The sequence below is a fragment of the Megascapheus bottae genome, chromosome 2 (assembly GCF_031878675.1).
Source record: "Megascapheus bottae isolate mThoBot1 chromosome 2, mThoBot2.hap1, whole genome shotgun sequence".
NCBI classification, from domain to species: domain Eukaryota; kingdom Metazoa; phylum Chordata; class Mammalia; order Rodentia; family Geomyidae; genus Megascapheus; species Megascapheus bottae.
The window spans coordinates 12,955,962-12,978,491 of record NC_143510.1 but is presented as its reverse complement, the minus strand read 5'-3'; the positions used below and the strand labels follow the sequence as shown (position 1 = coordinate 12,978,491).

Sequence of the window (22,530 nt, the reverse complement as noted above, 5' to 3'; positions counted from 1 at the left end):
CAGATTCTGCAACTAAGCAATTAGACAAGTTCTTTAACTGATCAAGCTTTCCCCTCCCTTCCTCCCTCCCTCCCTGCTTTCCTCCCTCCCTCCCTGCTTTCCTTCCTTCCTTCCTTCCTTCCTTCCTTCCTTCCTTCCTTCCTTCCTTCCTTCCTTATTTCCTTCCCTCCTGCCTTCTTTTTATGATTTTGTGCCCATACTGGGACTTGAACTCAAGTCCTGAGTGCTGTCCTTTAGTCACATCACTCAAGGTTGGTGTTCTACTACTTGAGCCATACCTCCACTTCCAAGTTTGGGATGGTTAATTAGAGGTAAGAGTCTCATGGATTTCCTGCCAAACTGGATTCACATCTCAAATCATCAAATTTCAGCTTCCTGAGTAGCTAGGATTAGTGGTATGAACCACTGACACCATAATAATTAAGCTTCCTGAAATCTCCATTTTTCAACCATGAAATGGAGCGGTAATTCTGTCAAGTCTGTTTCACTAGAGATTCCTGTGAAAAGCATGACGTTCTATGTAACTATAATGTGACATTTCTGTCTTCTGTTTTCCTTCTGGCCACCTCTCCCACAGAGGTCACTTTAGCTCCATAGCAGAACTGGGAAGAATTCTGGTTTAGGAACAAAAAGTGCACTGTATAACCTACACACAATTCTTCTTCATTTATTTCCTCCCCCCTTGTTTTATGGCCATGATAAGACAGAGGAGAGTCATTCAAAGGCATAGATCAAGAAACCCATGCCCTTGAGTTTGCTCAGTCCCTCTGGAGAAAGTGGGGTTCTTAGCTCCCCCTTTGCCTCTCTGAAGAGGTGGAAGCAGAAGAGCCCTCAAGAAATGAAAGAAAAGAAGGCATGCAGGGAAAAAGGAACAAAAAAGAGGCTTGGACAAGAGTAAGGAAACCTGGGGCTGGGAAGGTGGCTCAGTGGTAGAGTACTCATCTTGCATGCATGAAGCCCTGGGTTCGATTCCCCAGTACCACATACATAGAGAAAGCCAGAAGGGGCACTGTGGCTCAAGTGGTAGAACACTATCCTGGAGCACAAGGAGGCTCCAGGACAGTGCCCCAGGCCCTGAGTTCAAGTCCAAGGACTGGCAAACACACACACACACACACACACACACAAAAGTAAGGAAACTTGAAATCTAAAGAACTTGGTCCAGATGCACAGGAACCACATGGAATTTCCCAGCGTCCTTTTGCTGAGGAGGCTCACAGGCCACGATGTACTTCGCATTCAGCTGTTTCTCTGAGTACTTGCAGTCTGGATACTTGCCAGATGTGAGTTGACAGCTGGTCAGGGACACAGACTTTGGGCTCTGGTGACAGTTCTTCCTGCCATTCTTGCAGGCTATCGCGGGCGTCTGGCAGGTGGTGGTGGCCACAGTGGAGAAAGATTCATGCAGGAAGGTATTGAGGTTTTTGCAGCTTTTGTTGTACTGGTTGATGCGGCTCATGGCTGAGTTGCATGCTTGAGGACTGAGCTGCACATGCTGTCAAACCACTGGGCTGAAGTCATGTCACTGGGTTTAGCCCTGACTGGGACCTCAGCCACCTGCAGCCCCGCAGCAGGAGCAGCAGCAGAGGGCAGAATCCGTCTCTGGGTCCGGGAGTTTGGCCTAGTAGTAGAGTGCTTGTCTAGCATGCATGAAGACCCGGGTTCAATTCCTCTATACCACATACATAGAAAAAGCCAGAAATGGTGCTGTGGCTCAAGGGGTAGAGCTCTAGCCTTGAGAAAGCCCAAGGACAGTGCTCAGGCCTTGAGTTCAAGCCCCAGGACTGGCAAAAAAAACCCTCTATCTCTGGATTCGGTCATCACTCTTAGTGAGAGCAGTCAAGATGGAAGGCTAGGTGGTAGAGGTGAGAAAGCAGAGTTGAGTTGAAAAACTGCTTTTCTGTGTTTGCTTATTCCAATAAATCACTCACCTTCCCACCTACTATCTGCTTTGTTTTTGGTTTTGTATCTCATCTCTCCCCCTCTCTGGGTGCTTACGTGTGTTCTGATCCCATTCCCTAGCCTATGTCTGTAGTCTCCTGACCTTTCATCCTCATCTCCTGTCTACTGTCCTTGATGCCTCTCACTCCCGCCTACCCCAAGCTCTATAGACTGAATTTAGGGCCTTAGGGCCTTTAGCTTTTTGTTGTTGTTGGTTGTTTTTTTGTGCTGGTCCTGGGGCTTGAACTCAGGACTTGGGCGCTGTCCCTGAGCTTTTTTGCTCAAGGCTAGTACTTCTGGCTTTTGGTGGTTGATTGGAGAGAAGTCTAATGGACTGTCCTGCTGGTTTCTAGCCGGTCCTCACATCTCAGCCTCCTGAGGAGACAGGATGAGCCACTAATGCCAGGTTTTGCGTAGCACCATTCAACTTTGTTTCTTCTTACCCTCTCTTTGTCACCAGTCCCTCTGTGTTTCCATGTGCCTATGTCTGTACCGCCATCTCTCAAGTCTCCATTTTTTGGGGCCTTGAACTCAGGACCTGAGCACTGTCCTTGGGTTTTCTCAAATCTAGGGCTCTACCACTTGAGCCACAGCACCTCTTCCAGCTTTTTGTATGTATGTAGGTACCGAGGAACTGAACCCAGGTCTTAGTGCATGCTAGGCCAGTACTCTACCACCAGGTCAGACTCCTGGCCCCAAGTCTGTCTGTCTGTCTGTCTGTCTGTCTGTCTCTCTCTCTCTCTCTCTCTCTCTCTCTCTCTCTCTCTCTCTCTCTCTCTCTCTCTCTCTCTGCTCTTTCATTCCTCTAGCTTCTCAGGATAACTGTCTTCCTACCCTTTTATAAAGTACCTCCTTTGTCTTCTTTTTTTTTTTTTTGCCAGTCCTGGGGCTTGAACTCAGAGCCTGGGCACTGTCCTTGGACACATCTTGCTCAAGGCTAGCACTCTGCCACTTGAGCCACAGCACCACTTCTGGCTTTTTCTGTGTATGTGGTACCAAGGAATCGAATCCGGGGCTTTGTGCATGCTAGGCCCTAGGTTATGCTCCCGGCCCCTTTTTCTTTTCTTCTCCTCCACTTCCACACTTTCACTTTGGGCTTTTTGGTGATTCATTGGAGATAAGAGTTTCACAGACTTTCCTGCTTGAGCTAGCTTTGACCTTGATCCTCAGAGCTCAGCCTCCTGAGGAGCTAGGATTAAGGACATGAGCCACCAGTGTCCCCAACTCCTTTGTTGATCTTATCACTTACCAATTTGATCTCTTCGGTCAATCTTCCTCCTCTCTCCTCTTGTCTTACCTTTATATCTTGTCAAAGACTTCTCCTCCTCCCTTTGTCCTTGTACTATGGCTCTTGTGGGGAGTGGGGGGAGGGGGCTGCCTCAACCCTGGAATGTCAGGTCTCTGAGGGCTTCGCTTCTGGCTTCTTCCGAGTTGGCCCAAGCTGTGCTGCTTCTGTGTGGAGAGCAGTCCCTATATCAGGAAATGAGTCAGGTCCATACCTCCCATCCACACATTCCAAATGAGTGGATTCCGACAGTGCTAGTGGACTTGTGTAAACGTGTTCAGCAATGAGGAAGCTTGAGTTCTCGAATTCAAAGACTATACTGTCTTTGGCCACTGGCCATATGGCTCTAATGACTCTTTAATAGAGTATCTGACCTAAGTGTCAACCCAAGGAATTTCAAGGAGAATTGTTAATGATCTCCTCCTACATAGATCTCTGGCTCATGATTTGAGAAAGAGCCAGCCACTCTAGTACTAGAACTGCTTTTTCTCTGACCTGAGGGATAGGTATAGATGGAAGATTTGGCATGGTTTTTTGCCATCCAGGTATGATCTTTGGAAGAAATGGGAAGAGATAAGGGAGGTGAATGAATCTTCACAATCTCAATGCAAGCAAGCCTTGGCTCAGGTGTCCCGAAGTGATTCATTTCTTGTCGCCTCTCCAGTTCCAGGTGATGATCAAAGCTGTCTGGCTTTATTTATTTAGAGAATACCTAACAATACATACATACTTTATCGCCCCCCACACAGTATTTTTTTTTAAAGCCCAGCACTTGAACTGAGTGCCAGTAGTTCATGTCTATAATTCTAGTTACTAAGGAGGCTGATATCTGAGGATTGAGGTTTGAAGCCTCAATTTGTGGTAAACAAATCCCATTTAACTAGCAAAGAGCAGGAAGTGGAGCTGTGTGGATCGAGTGGTAGAGTACCAGCCTTTAGTGGGAAAAGCTAAGCAAGGGTTATGAGTTAGGCCCTGAGTTCAAGCCCCAACACTAGAACAACCCAAAACAAAACAAAAAACATTGAATAATCCCAATATTGACATTTAAAATGTCATTGTTAACCAGGGGCCAGTGGCTCACGCCTACAATGCTAGCTACTCAGGAGGCTGAGATCTGAGGATCACGGTTCAAAGTCAGCTTGGGCACTAAAGTCTGTAAGACTCATATCCAATTAACCACCAGAAAACCAGAAGTGGCACTGTGGCTCAAGGGGTAGAATGATAGCCTTGAGCTGAAGAGCTCAGGGACAATGCTCAGGCCCAAGGTTCAAGCCCTGTAAGGGATGGAAAAAAAAAAGTCATTGTTGGCATGTTGTTTTCAATATGATACTTTAGCTCTTCCATTTCTACTTTGTTCTTGTGGTGATTACTGCCTAGTCTGTATTCTTCTAGGGGCTCCTATGAGCTTGGGGTGTGGCACTCAAGAGAACTGTAAAGCTTAGAAGAAGAAGCATTGTCTATTGGTGAGAAGGTCTGGGAAACTTGTCAGGTGCAGGACTTTTGTTTTCAGACTCATGTGTGAATACTCAATTTTATTCATACAGTTAACAGATATTTATTGAGTACATTCTAAGTGTCAGTGTATGACAGATATAGCAGTGAATGAATATTCTCCAATACTCTGTACCTTTGTGGAAATTACAGTCCATTGGAAGAGACAATATAAATATCCTTTTCTGAAAGTGATGATTGCTAAGGACAAAAATATTACAGAGGCTGGGAGCATGGCCTAGTGGTAGAGGGCCTGCCTTGAATGTACGAAGCCCTGGGTTCGATTCCCCAGTACCACATACACAGAAAAAGCCTACGAGCGGTGCTGTGGCTCAAATGGTAGAGAGCAAGCCTTGAGAAAGCCCAAGGATAATACCCAGCTCTGAATCCAAGCCCCAAGACTGGCAAAAAAAAAAAGTATGACAGGATAGAACTTGGTGGACAATGTTAATTTTATATAAGCATACATGAGTTGCACAAAAGGTGCTTCATAGGGTATTTCTATAAATTTCTATGTCCCCTGATCAATCTCACCCTCTCTACCATTCTCCCCCATCCCATTTTGTGGGCAGTGATTTTTTTATTTTATTTATTTATGTATTTATTTTTGCCAGTTGTAGGGCTTGAACTCAGGGCCTGAGCACTGTCCTTGGACTTTTCTCAAGGCTAGGATTCTACTGCTTGAGCCACAGCACCACTTCCAGCTTTTTTCTAGTATGTGGTACCAAGGAATCGAACCTAGGTCTTCGTGCATGCTAGGCAAGCATTCTACCACCAGGCCAAACTCCTGGCCCTTTGGTGGTGATTTTTAAGCAGGTCATTGAAGTAGATAACTTTAAGAAAGACAGAGACTTGAAGATGAGAGAGTGAACTTGTACTAGTCTAGAGGGAGGATATTCCAAGTAGAGAGAATAGCAGCCAAAGGCCCTAAAGCATACACATTGTGTGTGTGTGTGTGTGTATGTGTGTGTGTGTGTGTGTGTGTGTGTGTGATTGGTGCGACAGCAAAGCTATTTATGTGAATGGGGTTCACAGAAGTGTGAGGGATCAGAACATGGGAAGTGGAAGAAGGCTATGACTTGTACTCTAAGCCCAATGGAAAGAGCGCTGCATGGGTTCTAAAGCAGAGAGACAAAGGGCCAGTTGTATAGATTACAACTGTAGAGAAGCCTCATAAGTAACAAGTCTTGTGTTCTGGCCCAGAAGTTAGGCCTTCAAGTAAGGAAGGAGGAGGTGTTTCCCCTCCCCAAGAGCAGGCAGGCATTATTTCAGTAGTTATAAGTGAGGATGAAGGCTTATTTATTTATTTTTGCCAGACCTGGAGCTCGAACTCAGGGTCTGGGCACTGGTCCTTGAGCTTTCTCAAGGCTAGCACTCGACACCAGCACAGCACCAGCTTTTTCTGTGTATATGCTTCTGAGGAATTGATCAGGGCTTTATGCATGCTAGGCAAGCATTCTACCACTAACCCATGCACCCAGCCCCAGAATGAAAGATTTTTTTACTAAAAGAAAAAAAAGTGCTAGAAGCCAAGTGCAGTCACTCAACCCTTTAATCTAGATACTTTGGAGGTGGAGATATAGCAATCTCAATTCCAGACCATCTTGGGCAAAGAAAGATTATGAGATTGAAAGATTATGACATTGCATCTTGACTAATGGTTGAGAGCAGTGGTGAACACTTGTGATTTCAACTAAGTGGGAAGCACAATGGCTGCATATAGTGGTGGACGTTGTTATTCCAAGAAGTAAAACAAAAATAGGAGGGTTGAAGTGCAGGATTGAAGACAAAAAGTCAGACTCGATCTCAAAAAATTACCTAAAGCAAAAAGGAGATTGTCTGCCTAGCTAGTTCGAGACCGCAGTTTAATCCCCAGTCACCCTCCCCAAACAAAACAAAAGTAGTGCTAGAGCTAGAAAACGCCACTAGATGGCAAAAGAGAGTCAAGGATAAATTCACACAGGCCTTGGCTGTGGGGACAGCTGGCTTCCTTGTTAAGGTGCCTGAATCAGCAGAACCTTCTGGCTGGAATATGAAAACCTGCTCCTGTAGAAGCACACATGCCTGGGGACAGAATCCATGATGTAAAGCAGAGTGTGGACCAGATGCATACTAGTCCTGGTCAGTGTGGCCATTAGAGTGGAGGCTGGTGTGGGAAGAGTAGGCAGGAGATTGAATTCAGTTCAGTTGAGTTCCTAGCTCAGGTGCTTTTCCATCTCCGTTCTCCTAGAGTGAGACCATTCTACATCATGATTCGAACTGCCTGCTGCACTTGTGTTTTCCTGCCATAAGTACCTTAGTTTGCTCTTCAAATCCACTGTGCTGGGCTACTCAGAAGGCTAAGCAGAGGAAATAAATAAGGCCTTTCTTCAAAGGGAGAAGGGAATGTAGGTCTTACTCTGCCTATGAAAACTGAAGTGGAAGCCAGCCTGGTGGCTCATGCCTGTAATCCTAGCTACTTAGGAGGTTGAGATCGGAGGACTGAGGTCAGAAGGTAGCCTGAGCAAAGTCAGCTTAAGCAGGAAAGTCTTTGAGACACACTCTCTTTGACTCTCTCTCTGCCTGTCCTGGGGCTTGAACTTAGGGCCTGGGTACTGTCCCTGAGCTTCTTTTGCTCAAGGATAGTACTGTATCACATGAGCCCCAGTGCCACTTCCAGGGTTTTTTGTTTGTTTGTTTGTTTATGTGGTCCTGAGGAATTGAACCCAGGCCCAGGGCTTCATGAATGCTAGTAAAGTACTTTATCACTAAGCCACATTCCCAGCCCTCTGTGATTTTTTTGTTGTTGTTTGGTTGGTTTTTTTTTGCCAGTCCTGGGCTTGAGCTCAGGGCTTGAGCACTGTCCTTGGACTTGCTCAAGGCTAGCACTCTACCACTTGAGCCTCAGCACCACTTCCGGCTTTTTTTGCTATGTATGTGGGGTACCAAGGAATCGAACCCAGGTCTTCGCGCATGCTAGGCAAGCACTCTACCACTAGGCCAAACTCCCAGCCCCCCCCTTTTTTTTGGTGGGTTATGGTGTTTGAACTGGGCCTGGGTTTTGTCCCTGAGCTCTTCAGCTCAAGGCTACCACCCTACCCTTGAGCCAAGCCCTACTTCCCGTTTTCTAGAAGTTAATTGGAAATAAGAGTCTCTGATTCTTTTTTCCCCAGGCTGGCTTTGAACCATGATCATCAGAACTCACCCTCCTGAGTAACTAGGATTATAGGCATGAGCCACTATACTCAGTCCCTCTGTGATATTGTTATCTCCAAATTAACTACCAAAAATCCCAAAGTGGGAGCTATGGCTCAAGTGGTGGAGTACCAGCCTTGAGTAAATCAGCTAAGCAGGGAGGGGAGTTTGGCCTAGTGGTAGAGTGCTTGCCTAGCATGCACGAAGACCCAGGTTTGATTCTTGGTATCACATACATAGAAAAAAGCTGGAAGTGGTGCTGAGGCTCAAGTGGTAGAGTTCTAGCCTTGAGAAAATCCAAGATAGTGCTCAGATCCTGAGCTCAAGCCCAAGACTGGCAAAAAAAAAAAAAAATGCTAAGGAACAGCGCTTAGCCCCTCCCCCCCACCCCTGAGTTCAAACTTCAGTACTGACACAAGAAAGAAAGAGAGAAAGAGAGAGAGAAAGAGAGAAAGAGAGAGAGAAAGAGAGAGAGAAAGAGAGAGAAAGAGAGAGAGAGAAAGAGAGAAAGAAAGAGAGAAAGAAAGAGAGAAAGAAAGAGGGTCGGGAGTTTGGCCTAGTGGTTAAAGTGCTTGCCTAGCATGCACAAAGACCCGGGTTCGATTCCTTGGTACCACATACATACAAAAAATGCCGGAAGTAGTGCTGAGGCTCAAGTGGTAAAGCTCTAGCCTTGAGAAAGTCCAAGGACAGTGCTCAGCCCCTGAGCTCAAGCCCAGGACTGGAAAAAAAAAAAAAAGAATTAAAACCCACATCAGTACAATTCAGGCTGGAAGTCTTTGCTTTGCCTCAATTATATAGGTTTGATTTTATTTATTCATGTAAACTTTCCAGTTTACAAGATCTGTTTCACTTTGCATTTCTTTCTTTTTTTTTTATTTTTATTTTTTGCTAGTCCTGGGGCTTGAACTCAGGGCCTGGGCACTCACTATCCTAGGGCTTTCTCAAGGTCAGGGCTCTACCACTTGAGCCCAGCACCACTTCCTCACTTTGCATTTCCATTTAGTAGGTTTTTGCTAATTTATCTTTATTGCATTGACGGAATGCAAGGAGCAGGGCTAGGAATAACAAAAATAGCAGGGCAACAGGCCAACCACTCATCAGGGAGTCTGGCAATGAAACTTCGAAGAAAATCTTAGCAAAGGAGAGCAGAAAAACAAAATGGTTGCTGAGGGAAAAAAGGAAGGAAGAAATTCCCTCAAAAGGGAGCAGCCTCAACTATTTCCACAGTCACTGCTATTGGCACAACCCGAGGCAGGGCGAGGCTGCCCCGTGTGTGTGTGTGTGTGTGTGTGTGTGTGTGTGTGTGTGTGTAAACCCCAGTCGTGCCAGGTGGACCTCTGCCTGCGTTCCCCACAGGACAACAGCTGCTGCTTCCTCCAGCCTGGAATGGGAAAGGAGGGAGAGAGGGAAAGGGGAAGGGGGGTGGGGGAGAGAAAGGCCCGGCATGGCTTGGTGCCCATCCTTCAGAACCAAGCCTCTTTCTCTCTTCCGGAGTTCCACACAGCCTCTGGATACCAATGGAAAGCCCAAGCAGGAACAGATCTACTCTCTCGTATTCTGATTGCGTGGCTCTTTGGATAACTAATGGCTATGGGCTCACTTTTTACACTTGGAGAAAGTGAACTACTCAGCACGTTGGGATGGAGGTGGGACTTGATTCAGGTCTTTGAATTCTCATGACCTTTCCTGGAATAGCTGGAGTTTGGAAGAGCCAATCCTGACAGAAGGTTGGAATCTTTGGCTTCCAGACCTTTAGACAAGTTAGAACATAAGAGAGACAGAGCTGGCCTGCAGCTGAGGGTTTTGTTTTGTTGTTGTTTTTTTTAACCAGGCCACTGTCAACTCATAAACCCATGCCAGCTCTGAATAATAAAGTCTCACTTCCTTAGTGAGATACTCTGGGCTGCCGCAGTCGGGGCAGACATTTCTAACTCAGTCTCAGACATTTCTCTCTCCCATCAGGACCTCAACCAGAGCTTGAAGATTTTCTCCCCAGTCCCCCACCCCATATATACTTTAGCTCTTAACTGTCACATAAGGACTATTCTAAGGCCCTAGGAAATGATCCTTAACTCTCCCAGTTCAGAGAGAAAAGAGCTTTTTCATCTTGATATTTACTGACTTCAAAAAGGCATTAAATAAACTGCACGTGTGTGTTCTTCTTAGGCAATTGGACTATCTCATCGATTATACCAGGATGTGTCTTTGCTGTGGCCACTATTCTGTCCCGTGTAGGATGTGTGACAGGACCTCTGACTTTATTCCAGGAGCAACTCCCAGTTATGACACCTGAAAATGTCTCCAGATGTTATTGAATGGCCTGTGGTTGACATACAACTGTGGGCAACACTCTTCTACAACTACTTGTTTTGTTTTGCCAGTCTTGGGGCTTGAACTCAGAGCCTGGGCCCTGTCCTTGAGTTTTTACAAGCTTAATACGCAACCACTTGAGCCACAGCACCACTTCCGGCTTTTTCTGTATATGTGGTACTGAGAAATCCAACACAGGGCTTCATGCATTCTAGGCAAGCACTCTACCACTAGGCCATAGTGGTAGAGTCTCTCTCTCTCTCTCTCTTTCTCTCTCTCTCTGCTCTTGTGGAGCTTGAACTCTGGGTCTGGGCACTGTCCCTGAGCTCAAGACTACACTCTACCACTTGAGCCACAACGACACTTCCAGTATTCTGGTGGTTAATTGGAGATAAGAGTCTCACAGACTTTAGTGCCTGGGCTGGGTGTGAACCATGTTCCTCAGATCTCAGCCTCCTGAGTAGCTAGGATTACAGGTGTGAGCCACCAGTGCCTGGCTATTCTTTTAAAAAATCTTATTATTATTATTATTAATATCTTTTACCTCATTACTGAGGCTTGAACTCAAGCCTTGGGAGATGTCCCTTAACTTTTTCACTTAAGACTGGCAGTCTACCAGTTAAGTCACTCTACTTCTGGATTTTTGTTGGTTAATGGGAAATAAGAGTCTTAGGGACATTTCTAGCCCAAAATGCTTTTTAAAATAATATCAAATGATTACCTTAAAAAGTTATGTTAGCCGGGTGATGATGGCTCATGCTTGTCATGCTAGCTAGGTTCAAAGCCAGCCTGAGCAGAAAAGTCCCCATGAGACTCTTATCACCAATTTACCACCAGACAACTGGAAGTTGTATCAAAATAATCACTGAAGCTTCCTGGGGCTGAGGGTTTTACAGGATGAGTAGAGCAGGGCTGAGAGTTGGGGCTGGGCACTGCTTTCAGGCTTGTGTAGAGGATGAATGAGGCTTTGTAAATGTCAAAAGTGAGTTAGGACAGAACCTAAAGGATGTCATTGGTTTATCCATTTATGTATTATTTGTGATCCAGAAGTTGTGTCCCGTGGCTCATGCCTGTAATCCTAAGTACTCGGGAAGCTGATACATGAGAACGACATTACAGTTTGAAAAACCAGCCCTGGCAGAAGAGTCCCTGAGACTCTTATCTCCAGTTAACCACCAAAAAAGCTAAAAGTGGCCTGGCACCGTGGCTCATGCCAGTAATCCTAGCTACTCAGGAGGCTGAGTTCTGAGGATCACAGGTCAAAACCAGCCCCAGAACTAAAGACTGTGAGACTCTTATCTCCAATTAACCATTAGAAAACTGGAAATGAGGTTGTGGCTCAAGGTGTAGGAGGGATAGCCTTGAGCTGAAGAGTTCAGGGACAGTGTCTAGGCCCAGAGTCCAAGACCCATGACTGACCAAAAAAATAAAAAATAAAAAAAAACTAGAAGTGCTGGTGTGGCTCAAGTGGTAGAGAGCCAGTCTTGAGAAATAAAGCTAAGGGACAGCACCAAGGGCCTGAGTTCAAGTACTGAGTCAACAAACAAACAGACACCCCAAAGCACTTTTATTCTTCAGATTTATGAAGTAAGGCAGATATTATCTCATGCTACTAATGATGAGTCATCTTCCATTGGTCATTCATGATTAAATACTGAGTTCTGATGAATTAGGTGCAGTTCAGTTTCTGTAATCATACGTGAGTTGAGTGGAAGGAAGAGTGAAGAGTGAGTGGTACGATGGGTGGGTGTGGAATGGAGGAAGAGGAAGATCAAGAACCATAACAAGCCCCATTTTCTTCTCGGGACAGCTGCAGCCTTGAGAGATAAGAGAAGCAGTGGCATAACTGGAGGCGGGGCCCATAGTCTTTGTGGTTGACTTCCTCAAAGCTGAGATTGAGTCAGCCAAGCCTGGCCCCACCCTGACGTGCTCCCACTCAGTGTTGTCTCATTGAGGAGCCAGCCACCTGCCTGTGTGGGCTATGTCCTCATCTAGTGCTTGGGGGTTCACAGCCCTCTGGAGAGGTGATCTAAGCAGAGGTTTTTGAAGTGGGCCTTGAGAACTAAGCCTTTGTATGAAGTCACTGTACAGCACAGAAAGGTCAGGAATGGGAGGCAGTGCTATAGCCCAATGGACAGGGATACATATTCAGGGACAGATGTGGGCAGAAGCACACATCTGTGGAAGGCCTATGTCTCATGAGATGGAGTTTGGATCACAGCCCATGCAAGACACAAAGCTAAGCCAGGCACTGGTGGCTTATGGCTGTAATTCTAACCACTCAGGAGGCTGAGATCTGAGGATCATGATTCAAAGCCAGCCCGGGCACAAGAGTCTGTGAGACTCATCTCCAATTAACCACCAGAAAACTGGAAGTGGTGCTGTTGCTCAAGGAGCAGAGTTCTAGCCTTGAGCTGAAGAGCTTAGAAACAGCGCCCAGACCCAGAGTTCAAGAGAATAATGCTATTCTCACGAGTAGATAAAGAAATGGAAACATAGAGATATAGTAACTTTGAATTTGATGGCACACATTGTGTAAGTTATAGAGAGCCAGGACTCAGTTTCTGAGCTTGACCCGTGGTCCTATCAAAAGATGGCTTAGGGAAGAGGAGGAGTCTAGGATCACTCTTAGGACTTTTTGCACAGGAAACTGAGGAAACCTACATAAACAATACGGGAGATGAAAACTGTAAGTTGGATAGATTCTTCCTCACACAATTCATCCTTAAAACTAGAGTTTAGGACTCTAGTTAGTGTTAATAGATAAAGCAAGTCTGGGAGTTATGGATATGGTAGCCCAGAAACATCAATATATCTCACTGTGCTCCCACACCCCTCCTCGCATCAGGCCTTGGAGCTCTCAGTATTCTGCTCTCCTCTGTTGGTGAAAGGTTTTCACCTATTGGGCTTCTCCTAAGAAGGAGTTCAGTTCTGGTGGCCAGTGACTCATGCCTGAAATCCTAGCTACTCAGGTAGCTGAGATCTGAGGATCCCCAGTTCAAAGACAGGCTAGGAAGACAAATTCAAAAGACTCAAATCTCCAATTAACTAGCAAAAGCCGGAAATGGGAGATGCAGCTCAAGTGATAGAGTGACAGCCTTGAATGAAAAAGTCAAGAACGAACACGAGGCCTAGAGTTCACAGGACAAAACAATTTAGGAAGGAAGGAAGGAGTTGTGCAGTAGATCACAAGCACACAACTATAATCCCAGCACCCAGGGGGTAGGAAGATTGTGACTACATCAGACTCTCTTCTAAAAATAAGGAAGTCTAGTTGGGTAATGATGGCTCACACCTGTAATCCTAGCTGTGATCTGAGGATCACAGTTCCAAGCCAATCCAGGTAGGAAAGTCCAGAAAATTCTTATCTGTAATTAAGCACCCAAAAAAGGGCCAAAAGTGGAGCTGTGGCTCAAGTGGTAGAGCACTACCTTGAGAGAAAAAAAAAAAAGCTCAAAGACAGAGCCCAGGCCTTAAGTTCAAGCCGCAGGACCAGCACACACACACACACACACACACACACACAATGAAGTCCCAAATGGTGAAAACTCCATGGAGGGAGCTAAAGCTGAGAGGCTTATTAAAGTCACTGCCTAAGACTTGGTGGCGGGAAATCCATCTCTTCGGCTGTGCTGAAGGGGATAGATATTAGATGAAAAAGCCAAGTAGGAGCCTCACCCTTTCTCAGGATGACAAAATACCCACTGACTCTCCACAGGCAGGGATTATGGCCACATCCTCCCCAATCTAGATCTCACTGTGAGAGCCAATCTACCAAGCTTGAGCGTTCAGCGAGGCAGTTAGGTCATACAGATTCCTAGGTAGACTCTGACTCACGGGTCAACACTGGGGTAAGGGATGTTTCTATGAGAGAAGCTGGGTTGATGACAATGACCATGGCACTGGGGTGGAGAGGCCTCATTGGCTCCTCTGAGTGGGAGCCACTCCATTCTTGGGGGGCCATTGAAGGAGCATTTGTTCCTTGGATCCATGACAGTGCCAGAGGGCTGGGGACATCAAAGGGACATCAAAGAAAGCCCAGGAACTTAGGTAGGAGACTTAGCTCAGGAACTTTTGGCAAGGGGATTGGAACTAAGTGTTCTGAAGAAAATATCAGAAAAGAAGAGACCAGACAGCCATGTCTTTTTCCTCCCACTTATCCAACTCCCTTGCACAGAGATTTCTCAGACTCAAAGGATGCTCTCCCCGCCCTCCCCCCTCACTCCCCAGACTGGTCTTTACCCAGAAACCTTTTAAGCTGTCTCTCGCCTCTACCTTATCCTTCCTCTTGAAGAAGCAGCAGCAATTCCTTCACCAGCTGTCTGCAGCTCCTGTCCTTTCCCCAGCACTCTGAGAGAATTGCCACTGAAGGCTGTTCTTTCTACCTCTGCATTTATCAGAACGAGTGGCAAGGATAATCCAGAAGCATCTCTTGTCCGAGGTCCAGCTGGAGTGTTGCAACCCACAGACTGGGTGAGATTGAAGCCTGATTGTTGATTCTGGAGGTTTGGGGGTAGGGGAATGACTGTAGGTAGCTGAATAGCTGGGTGGTCTTGGGCAGGCGCCTTGTCTTTCAGTCTCAGCTCTTAGAGGGTAGAGACAGTAGAAAGGAAAGTTGGGGAATTCTGGAGGCTTGGGGAAGGAAGGGATGGATAGTCATTCTAACACTGTCTCCAATCACCTTCATTTTGGTACAGGAGGAATGACACCAGCTGTGGTTCAGCTCCTTTTCCTCCAACTTGTTCTAGGGCCTACGCTGGTCATGGACAACAGACTTCATCTCGCCATCAAGAACTTCCGCAACTTACACATCGACTACCCCAGAGTGGTGTATCCGAAGGGTTTCCGTGGCTACTGTAACGGCCTGATGGCCTATGTGCGGGGCAGAATGCAAGACTGGTTTTGTCCAGAGATCCATTATGTGGTCCACGCCCCGTGGGAAGCTATCCAGCAGGACTGCAAGCATAGTGAGAGTTTCTGTGAGAACTACAATGAATATTGCACACTCACCCAGAGCTCCTTCCCTATCACGGTGTGTACCCTGTGCCCCAGACAGCCGCCCACCAGCTGTCGCTACAATAGCACCCTAACCAATCAGAGGCTCTACCTGCTCTGTTCCCGAAAGTATGATGGTGAGCCCATAGGTGTCATTGGCCTCTACTAGGGAACTTTAATTCCCAGATCACCTCCACCCTCTACAGGTCACTGGAGGTTTGCCTGTTGCCTTTTCCAAATTTTGATTCCACAAGTTTTCTTCCCTCGCTCCCTCTCTTCTGCCCTCCCTTCCTTTCTTCTCTCTCTCTCTCCCCTCCAGCTCCCTCCCTCTCTTCTTTCTGTGTATGCCAGCATTAGGCTTATACTCAGGCCCTGGGGGGCTATCCCTTAGCTTTTTCACTCAAGGCTAGCACTCTACTAACTTGAGCCACATCTTCAATTTCTGGCCTTTTGGTGGTTAATTGATAAAATCTCATGGACTTTCCTGTGTAGGCTGAATTTTTCCTGGTTTTTTTTGTTGTTGTTGTTGGTGGTGGTGGTGGTCATCGTTGTCTTCTTCCTCCTCTTCCTCTTCTTCTTTCTCCTCCTCCTCCTCCTCCTCCCTCTTCCTCCTCCTCCTCCTCTTCTTTTTTGTTGGTCTTGGGACTTGAACTCAGGGCCTAGGTGCTGTCTCTGAGCTTCTCTTGCTCAAGGATAGTCCACACCTTCACTTCTAGCTTTTTCTAAGTAGTTTATTGGAGATAAGAGTCTCACAGACTTTTCTGCTTGGGGTTGACTTCGAACTACAGTTCTCAGATATCAGCTTCTTGAGTAGTTAGGATCACAAGCATGAGTCACCAGCACTTTTGAGTCTTGATCCTCAAACCTTAGCTACTTGAATAGCTAGTGAATGCAGGCATGAGCCAGGCGAAACTGGACACAATTTTTTTTTCACTGATGTCCAAGGCAGACAATGCCTCAAGAGAGCAGGTAGCTAGGGAGATATTCAGTTTGGATAACTTAACTGCAATCAAATGTCTTTTAGGCTCTTTCCAACTTGTTTACCACCTTTTGGTCACTCCTACCACTACCCTCCCTCCCCTAGTGACAGTAAACCCACCCAAGAAGCTGTGTCCAGTTGGCAGTGCCTATCTATCCCCATGCCAGACCCTGACTCCTGGACAGAGGCCCAGGGCCCCAGCTCACACCATAGCAACAGGCACTCAGCTTCAGTCTCCTTGCTTTCCATCTTAGTCTTTCCATTTCCTTTGTAACCCTCTCCTCCCCATTACAATGGGAAACTCCAGATACAGGAACCTCCTGAGACCTTTAGATATACTTTAACCTCACCACTCCACGTCCTCCCAATTGCCAGCTTGCTCTTTATGAAATCACCGATTTTTTTTTCTTGCCCTATTATACTTCTCCTTTCTTCTCTTCTTCTACCATGGAGCCCGGAGTTCTCTTCTACATCTCAAACCTGCCTTTCTTTTATCAAAACAATCTGTGCTGTGCACTCTCTCTCTTTGGTCCCCTGGAATTTCAGATTACCTCGCCTCATCCGTTACTCTCTGGTACTGTTTCCCTACCCCTCCAGTATCTCCTCCAAACATCACCAAATGTCAGGTTCTGCTGCTAAGAAGGCAGAGGAATGAATCAGGCTCAGCCTCAGTAGCACATAAACAGAAAAGGCCAGAAATGGTGCTGTGACTCAAGTGGTAGAGTGCCAGCCTTGAGCAAAAAGAAGCCGAGGCAGTTCCCATGCTCTGAGTTCAAGCCCCAGGACTGGCAAACAAACAAACAAAACAACAATAACAACAAAAACAAAAACCAACCAACCTCTCTGTACTTTTTTCATTTTCCTATGAATCTGTAACCATGTCAAAAGAAGAAAAGTTAAAACACCTCTGACTCAATTATGATTTAATTCCTCTTTCTGCTCGTAGAGTTCGGTTGGCCACTTACTTCTGACCACTCTCCTATGGTTCTGAGTGGTCAGAAAGATTTCCTGAACTTTATCTGCCATGATTGAGGTGAGGGAGACAAAACCAGTTCTGGGCTATGCTGAAAGTAGATTTCACCCTCCCTCCCTCCTCCCAGCTGAGCCTGGTTTTATTTCTCTCCTAACAAAGCCTAAATCCTAACAGATGAGGCAAGAGGGAGATAGAGCAACGGATCTATTCAGAGATACCTGGGTCGCAGCATATAAAATAAGAAATTGCTACTTCTTTGGGGGAGGTTAGAAGGATGGGCTACCAAAGATATGTGAACAGGGAACAGATACTTTGGCTCCACATCTGGTTTATCTTTAAATATATTGTTTTGAAGCAGTTGCTGGAGAGAGAAACTTATAGATGGTAGGCATAAAGCTTTGCAGGGTAAAAATGAAGGGTCAGAGTCTGGCACAGTGGCTCAAGCCTGTAATCCTAGCTACTCAGGAGGCTGAGATCTGAGGATCGTGGTTCAAAAATCAGTTCAGGCAGAAAAGTTCATGACACTTTTTTTTTTTTTTTGTGGGTCATGGGGCTTGAACTCAGCCTGGGCTCTGGCCCTGAGCTCTTCAGTTCAAGGCTACTGCTCTACCCCTGGGCCTGGGAGTCGTCCCTGACTCTTCAGCTCAAGGCTACCGCCCATTTTCTAGAGGTTACCTGGAGATGAGAATCTCAGGTCCTTTTGTGCCCAGGATGGCTTTGAACCTTGAGCCTCAGATTTCAGCCTCCTGAGTAGCTAGGATTACAGGCGTGAACCACCATGCCCAGCTTCAAGACACTCTTAGCTTTAAGCACTGAAAAGCTGGAAACATAGCTATGGCCCATACAGCACTAGCCTTAAGTGAAAAAGCTCAAGGGAGGACTGGGAGTGAGGTCTAGTGGAAGAGTGTTTGCCCAGCATGTACAAAGCCCTGGGTTTGATTCCTTGGTACCACATATACAGAAAAAGCCAGAAGTGGTGCTGTGGCACAATTGGAGTGCTTACCTTGAGAAAGCTTAGGGACAGTGCCTTGGTCAGCTGTTGGTGTTGGTGGTGATGCTGATAAAGAGCCTCAAGCGTGAGAGAAGAGGGAAAGGGAGAGCTAAGTGAAGAGTCATGCCTTACTTTCATCCAAACGTCCTCCTCATTCTCATCCTAGCCATTGCAGCTTACATGAGTTCCCCTTCCTTGTACTGCAGATACTAGTACTAGATGCTGAGTACTGAATAACCCCATTCCCTCACCATTCTGTGTATCTAAGAGTGTCTGGCTGGTGTCTGACCCTTCTTAGCCTTTGTGTCCAAGTGTGTGAAGGTATGTGGGGGCCAGCTGGCAAGGGAGAAGGTGTGGCAGGGATGACATCACAGTGTTCATGTGGTATCACTTTTGGCTCTAGTAAGACCTCTGTCTTCAGGCTTGAATGCTGGATTGAGTAAGTTGCCAACTTTTGGGGGTCTTCAGATGATCAAATCCCTCATCATTTCAGCCCAACTTACCAATCCTTAGGGTCCTGGTCAAATTGTCTTATGCTTTCCTTTGAAAAAGCTAAGGAGGGCCGGGCGCGGCAGCTCATGCCTGTAATCCTAGCTATTCAGGAGGCTGAGATCTGAGGATCATGGTTCAAAGCCAGTCTAGGCACTGAAGTCGCTGAGACTCTTATCTCCAATTAACCACCAGAAAACCGGAAGTGACGCTGTGGCTCAAGGGGTAGGGCGATAGCCTTGAGCTGAAAAGCTCAGGAACAGTGCCCAGGACCCACCAAAAAAGAATAATAATAATAATCATAGTTTACTTTTCATGGTTCTCAAGGTTGAGATATCTTAAGATCATGGTACCAGCCCATTTGAAGTCTGGTGAGGGCTGTTTTCTGGTGCCTTACTGTGTCTTCATATAGTTGGACAAAGGAGCAAGGGCTTTTCTGGGTCTGTCTACAAGGGCACTAATCTCTACAAGAGCACTAATCCTACTTAGAGATGCTAGCACTTAGGAAACCTAATCATAACTTTTCAAAGGCCCTACTTCCTAATACCATCATTTGAAGAGTTTTGATTTTAATATGTGCACTGTGAGAGTACATAATATTCATCGCATAACAGGCAAGGTTCTTGACCACATCTGTACTGGCACCATGGCTCAGCTGTAATCCTAGCTACTTGGGAGATTGGTAACTGAGCATCCATGTTTGAAGTCAGCCAAGCAAGACAATCTATGAGACTCTTATTCCCAATTAACTACCCAAAGGCTAGAAGTAGAGGCGTAGCTCAAGAAGTAGAATACGAGCCTTGAGTGAAAGAGTGAAGCTTCAGCACGCAGGCTCGGAGTTCAAGTCTCAGTACCAGCATACACACACACACACACACACACACACACACACACACACAAACAACAAAAAAAAAAACCCAAAGAAAACCCCTTGCTTCAGTTTACCATTGCTCCCCTGTCTCATTTCCTTGCTTGGATGTAGTGACCAGCATGGAAAATCCCCCTAGCTTTGGCCATTCAACTTCAGCAAGAACTTTAAAGGATTCCAGTGTTGAAATCCAAAAGGGAAACAGAAGGCATTTTGGGCTGTGTGACCTGACTAGATCAAGGTAAGATAGGTCAGACTGGGGTTTAGTCTCAGATTCTGAAAATCTTCCAGGTAAGGTGCTGCTTCTGCATCACCTCCTCCTCCTCTTTTTTCTTTTGCCAGTCCTGGGGCTTGAACTCTGGGTCTGGGCATTGACCTTGAGCTCCACTGTCCACAGCTCCACTTATGGCTTTTTGTGGTTAATTGAAGAGTCTTACTGACTTTTCTTCCCAGGCTGGCTTCAAACTGTGATCCTCAGATCTCAGCCTCCTGAGTAGCTAGGATTACAGGTGTGAGCCATCAATGCCTGGCATAGTTTTTGTGAAGTTCAAATAATGTTTTTTGGATTTTCTGTATGCTCTTTGGACAAAAGCTCTACAAGATAGACACAGAGCAACTAGATTAGCCACAATCTATCTAACTAAGCTTCATTCACTTTTAACTCAGATCACAAAAGCTTAGTAAGTTGAGAATCTACTTGGTAGTGGCAAAAGCATGGTCTTTGGGGTAGAATGAATCTGGGCAGGCTCTAAATAATAGAAATGCCATTATTAGCTGGGTTGCCATGAGCAAGACATTTAGTACCTTCAAGCTTCAGTTTTCTATCTCTATAGTAAAGACAATCATAATGTCTTTAACTCAGTGGGGATTACATATGAGAAGAGCCTGAACACAGTAATTACTCTTCAATCCTTCCAAATAGTTCCTACATTTCTACCTCTCAAATTCTCCTCCTGTCCTCACTGCTTAGACAGAGTGCTTCTCTCTACAGTTCAAACACTCCATGGTTGTCCTCATCTGTATGGTTCACTCTGGACACAAAATCCCTCCCTTCCTCTAAATTAAGTAAGACAATGGCTGTCAGATTGGAGACTACAATCTCCTGTGATGAAGTTTCTCAAATATTACTTGAGATTTTGGAATCTTAAGGGACACAGAAGATTGACATAAGCTGAGTGCTGGTGATCTACTCATGTAATCCTAGCTACTCAGGAGGCTGAGATCTAAGGATCATGGTTCAAAGCCAGCCCAGGCAGAAAAGTCCATGAGACTCTCATCTCCAGTTAGCCACCAGAAAACTGGAAGTGTAAGTGGTGCTGTGGCTCAAAGTGGTAGATCACTAGCCTTGAGCTGAAGAGTTCAGGACAGTGCACAGGACTTGAGTTCAAGCCCCACAATTGACCAAAAATTAGGCTAAGTAAATACTATGCTTTACATATCTGTGTTTCACTATGCATAAAGATAGTTTGATCATCAGATACTATTACATATATTTGAATTTTCAGCCTGTTTTTCTTCAAGGGATACAAAGTCTATCATGTGGAGTAGAATCTCTGGTTTCTCACAGGAGAAGAATGTGAAACTACAGTTCCAGGAGTTATTCTCTTAAATGTTAATTCCCTCTGACTTTTTCCTGTTGGTACCTTTTCACTCTGAGACATTATGACCGACCTTTATACTTCTAATTCCATCCACAAAGTGGCTGGACATAGCAGGTGTGTGTGACCTGATGCATGGTTGAAGGCATAGTTTGAAGCTGCTTTTGGCTCAGAGAAAGGTGATTGTCCTTGGGGACATTTGCACTCAGGTCTGGCTTGGAGCTTTCCTGACAGAAAAGAACCCCGTTTTAAGGAAGAATCAATTTTACTTGTGCATGCAGTATGCTGCATGGGACCCCCTAGACTGGGGACGCATACGGGGCCTCAGTGGAAATTTCCCACCTCCTGCTCTCCCCAAACCCCTACTTAGTCCCTGATCAGGTTCCCCCTGAGTCATTCTGACCCAGAGACAGATTTAGATGCTGGAACCTTCGGGTCTTTCCCTCCCCCACTCTAAGTAAGGCAACTTGAGAACGTCAAGAGAAGGCTTTGGACAAAAATTCTCACTCTAGGCCCCCCCCCACCAAGTTAATGGGGTTACTGAGATCCCCAGTTCTGGGGTGTGGGGCGAATTGAGGCTACTTTCTTGTTCAAGAGACATGAAAGCGTTGGGTGGCACAGCTTCTGGGGAAATAGAAGGGAGTGGGACAAGGGATAGAGAAAAACTTAGGTGCTACAGTTGGGGGTATAGTAGTCTCATATTTGGGGCTGTTGAAGACTAGGTTTGAGCCTAACCAGTTCTTCTAGCCGGGGTCCCCTCCTCCCTCTTGGCCTCTCCTTTCCAATAGACCTGCCAAGTGGGGATGAAAAGGGGCATTGATGTTCCTTGGACTGGAGGGGGGCTGTGGGTGGTGATGGGAGGGTAGTTCCCAGGCGGGGGGGGGGGGGAGTTTGGGGGTCTTGTGGGGGCAGTCTGTGATGGTGTTGCAGTTGGCAGCTCAAGTTCCATTCGCCATTGTTTTCAGCTGGCCTGGCGCCCAGGCCCCCTGAGATGGCAACTCAGAAACCAGGCTGCAGGGGATTGGGGGGGGGGATGGGAATGGGGGGGAGGGGTGATCCTAGGAGGCGGGGAGCGGGAAAAGTGGGGCAGGTGAAGAGAAGTTCAAGCTGCTTTCATGTTGCCTGAGACAACTTTGGATTTCCTTAGTCACATTAACTATGCCCTGGGGGGGGGGGCTTTTTCTCAGCCTCTGTGAGTCTAGGCTGGCGCACCCCATCCAGGCACCACAGAATCACAGCAGTCCCCTAGTTAGGGCGTTGGGACTCAGCCGGTCTGAGCTGGTCTCACCCTCCTTTTCTGGGAGGGGTTAGTGCCGAGGCCACAGGGTCTCTTGGGTCTCAGCCCGGGACACAGCGTCCTTCCCCCAAGCCCCTCCACTCCACCCGTACAGGGTTAACTCCGCCTCCTCGCCTGTTTACCCGGAGTCCGAACC

At 46.4% G+C, this 22,530-nt stretch overlaps 1 protein-coding gene and 1 pseudogene across 1 annotated transcript; one reads left to right on the top strand and one right to left on the bottom strand.

Annotated features, from left to right (window-relative positions):
- Nucleotides 1-1,147: 1,147 nt before the first annotated feature.
- Nucleotides 1,148-2,015, bottom strand: LOC150066458 (ribonuclease 7-like; annotated as a pseudogene).
- Nucleotides 2,016-14,601: 12,586 nt separating this feature from the next.
- Rnase13 (ribonuclease A family member 13 (inactive)) lies at nucleotides 14,602-15,368 on the top strand. The gene is made up of 2 exons (XM_090355013.1): nucleotides 14,602-14,677; nucleotides 14,902-15,368. Exon 2 carries the CDS (start codon nucleotides 14,907-14,909, stop codon nucleotides 15,366-15,368), a length of 462 nt encoding a protein of 153 aa, XP_090211139.1. The 5' UTR covers nucleotides 14,602-14,677; nucleotides 14,902-14,906.
- Nucleotides 15,369-22,530: the final 7,162 nt, after the last annotated feature.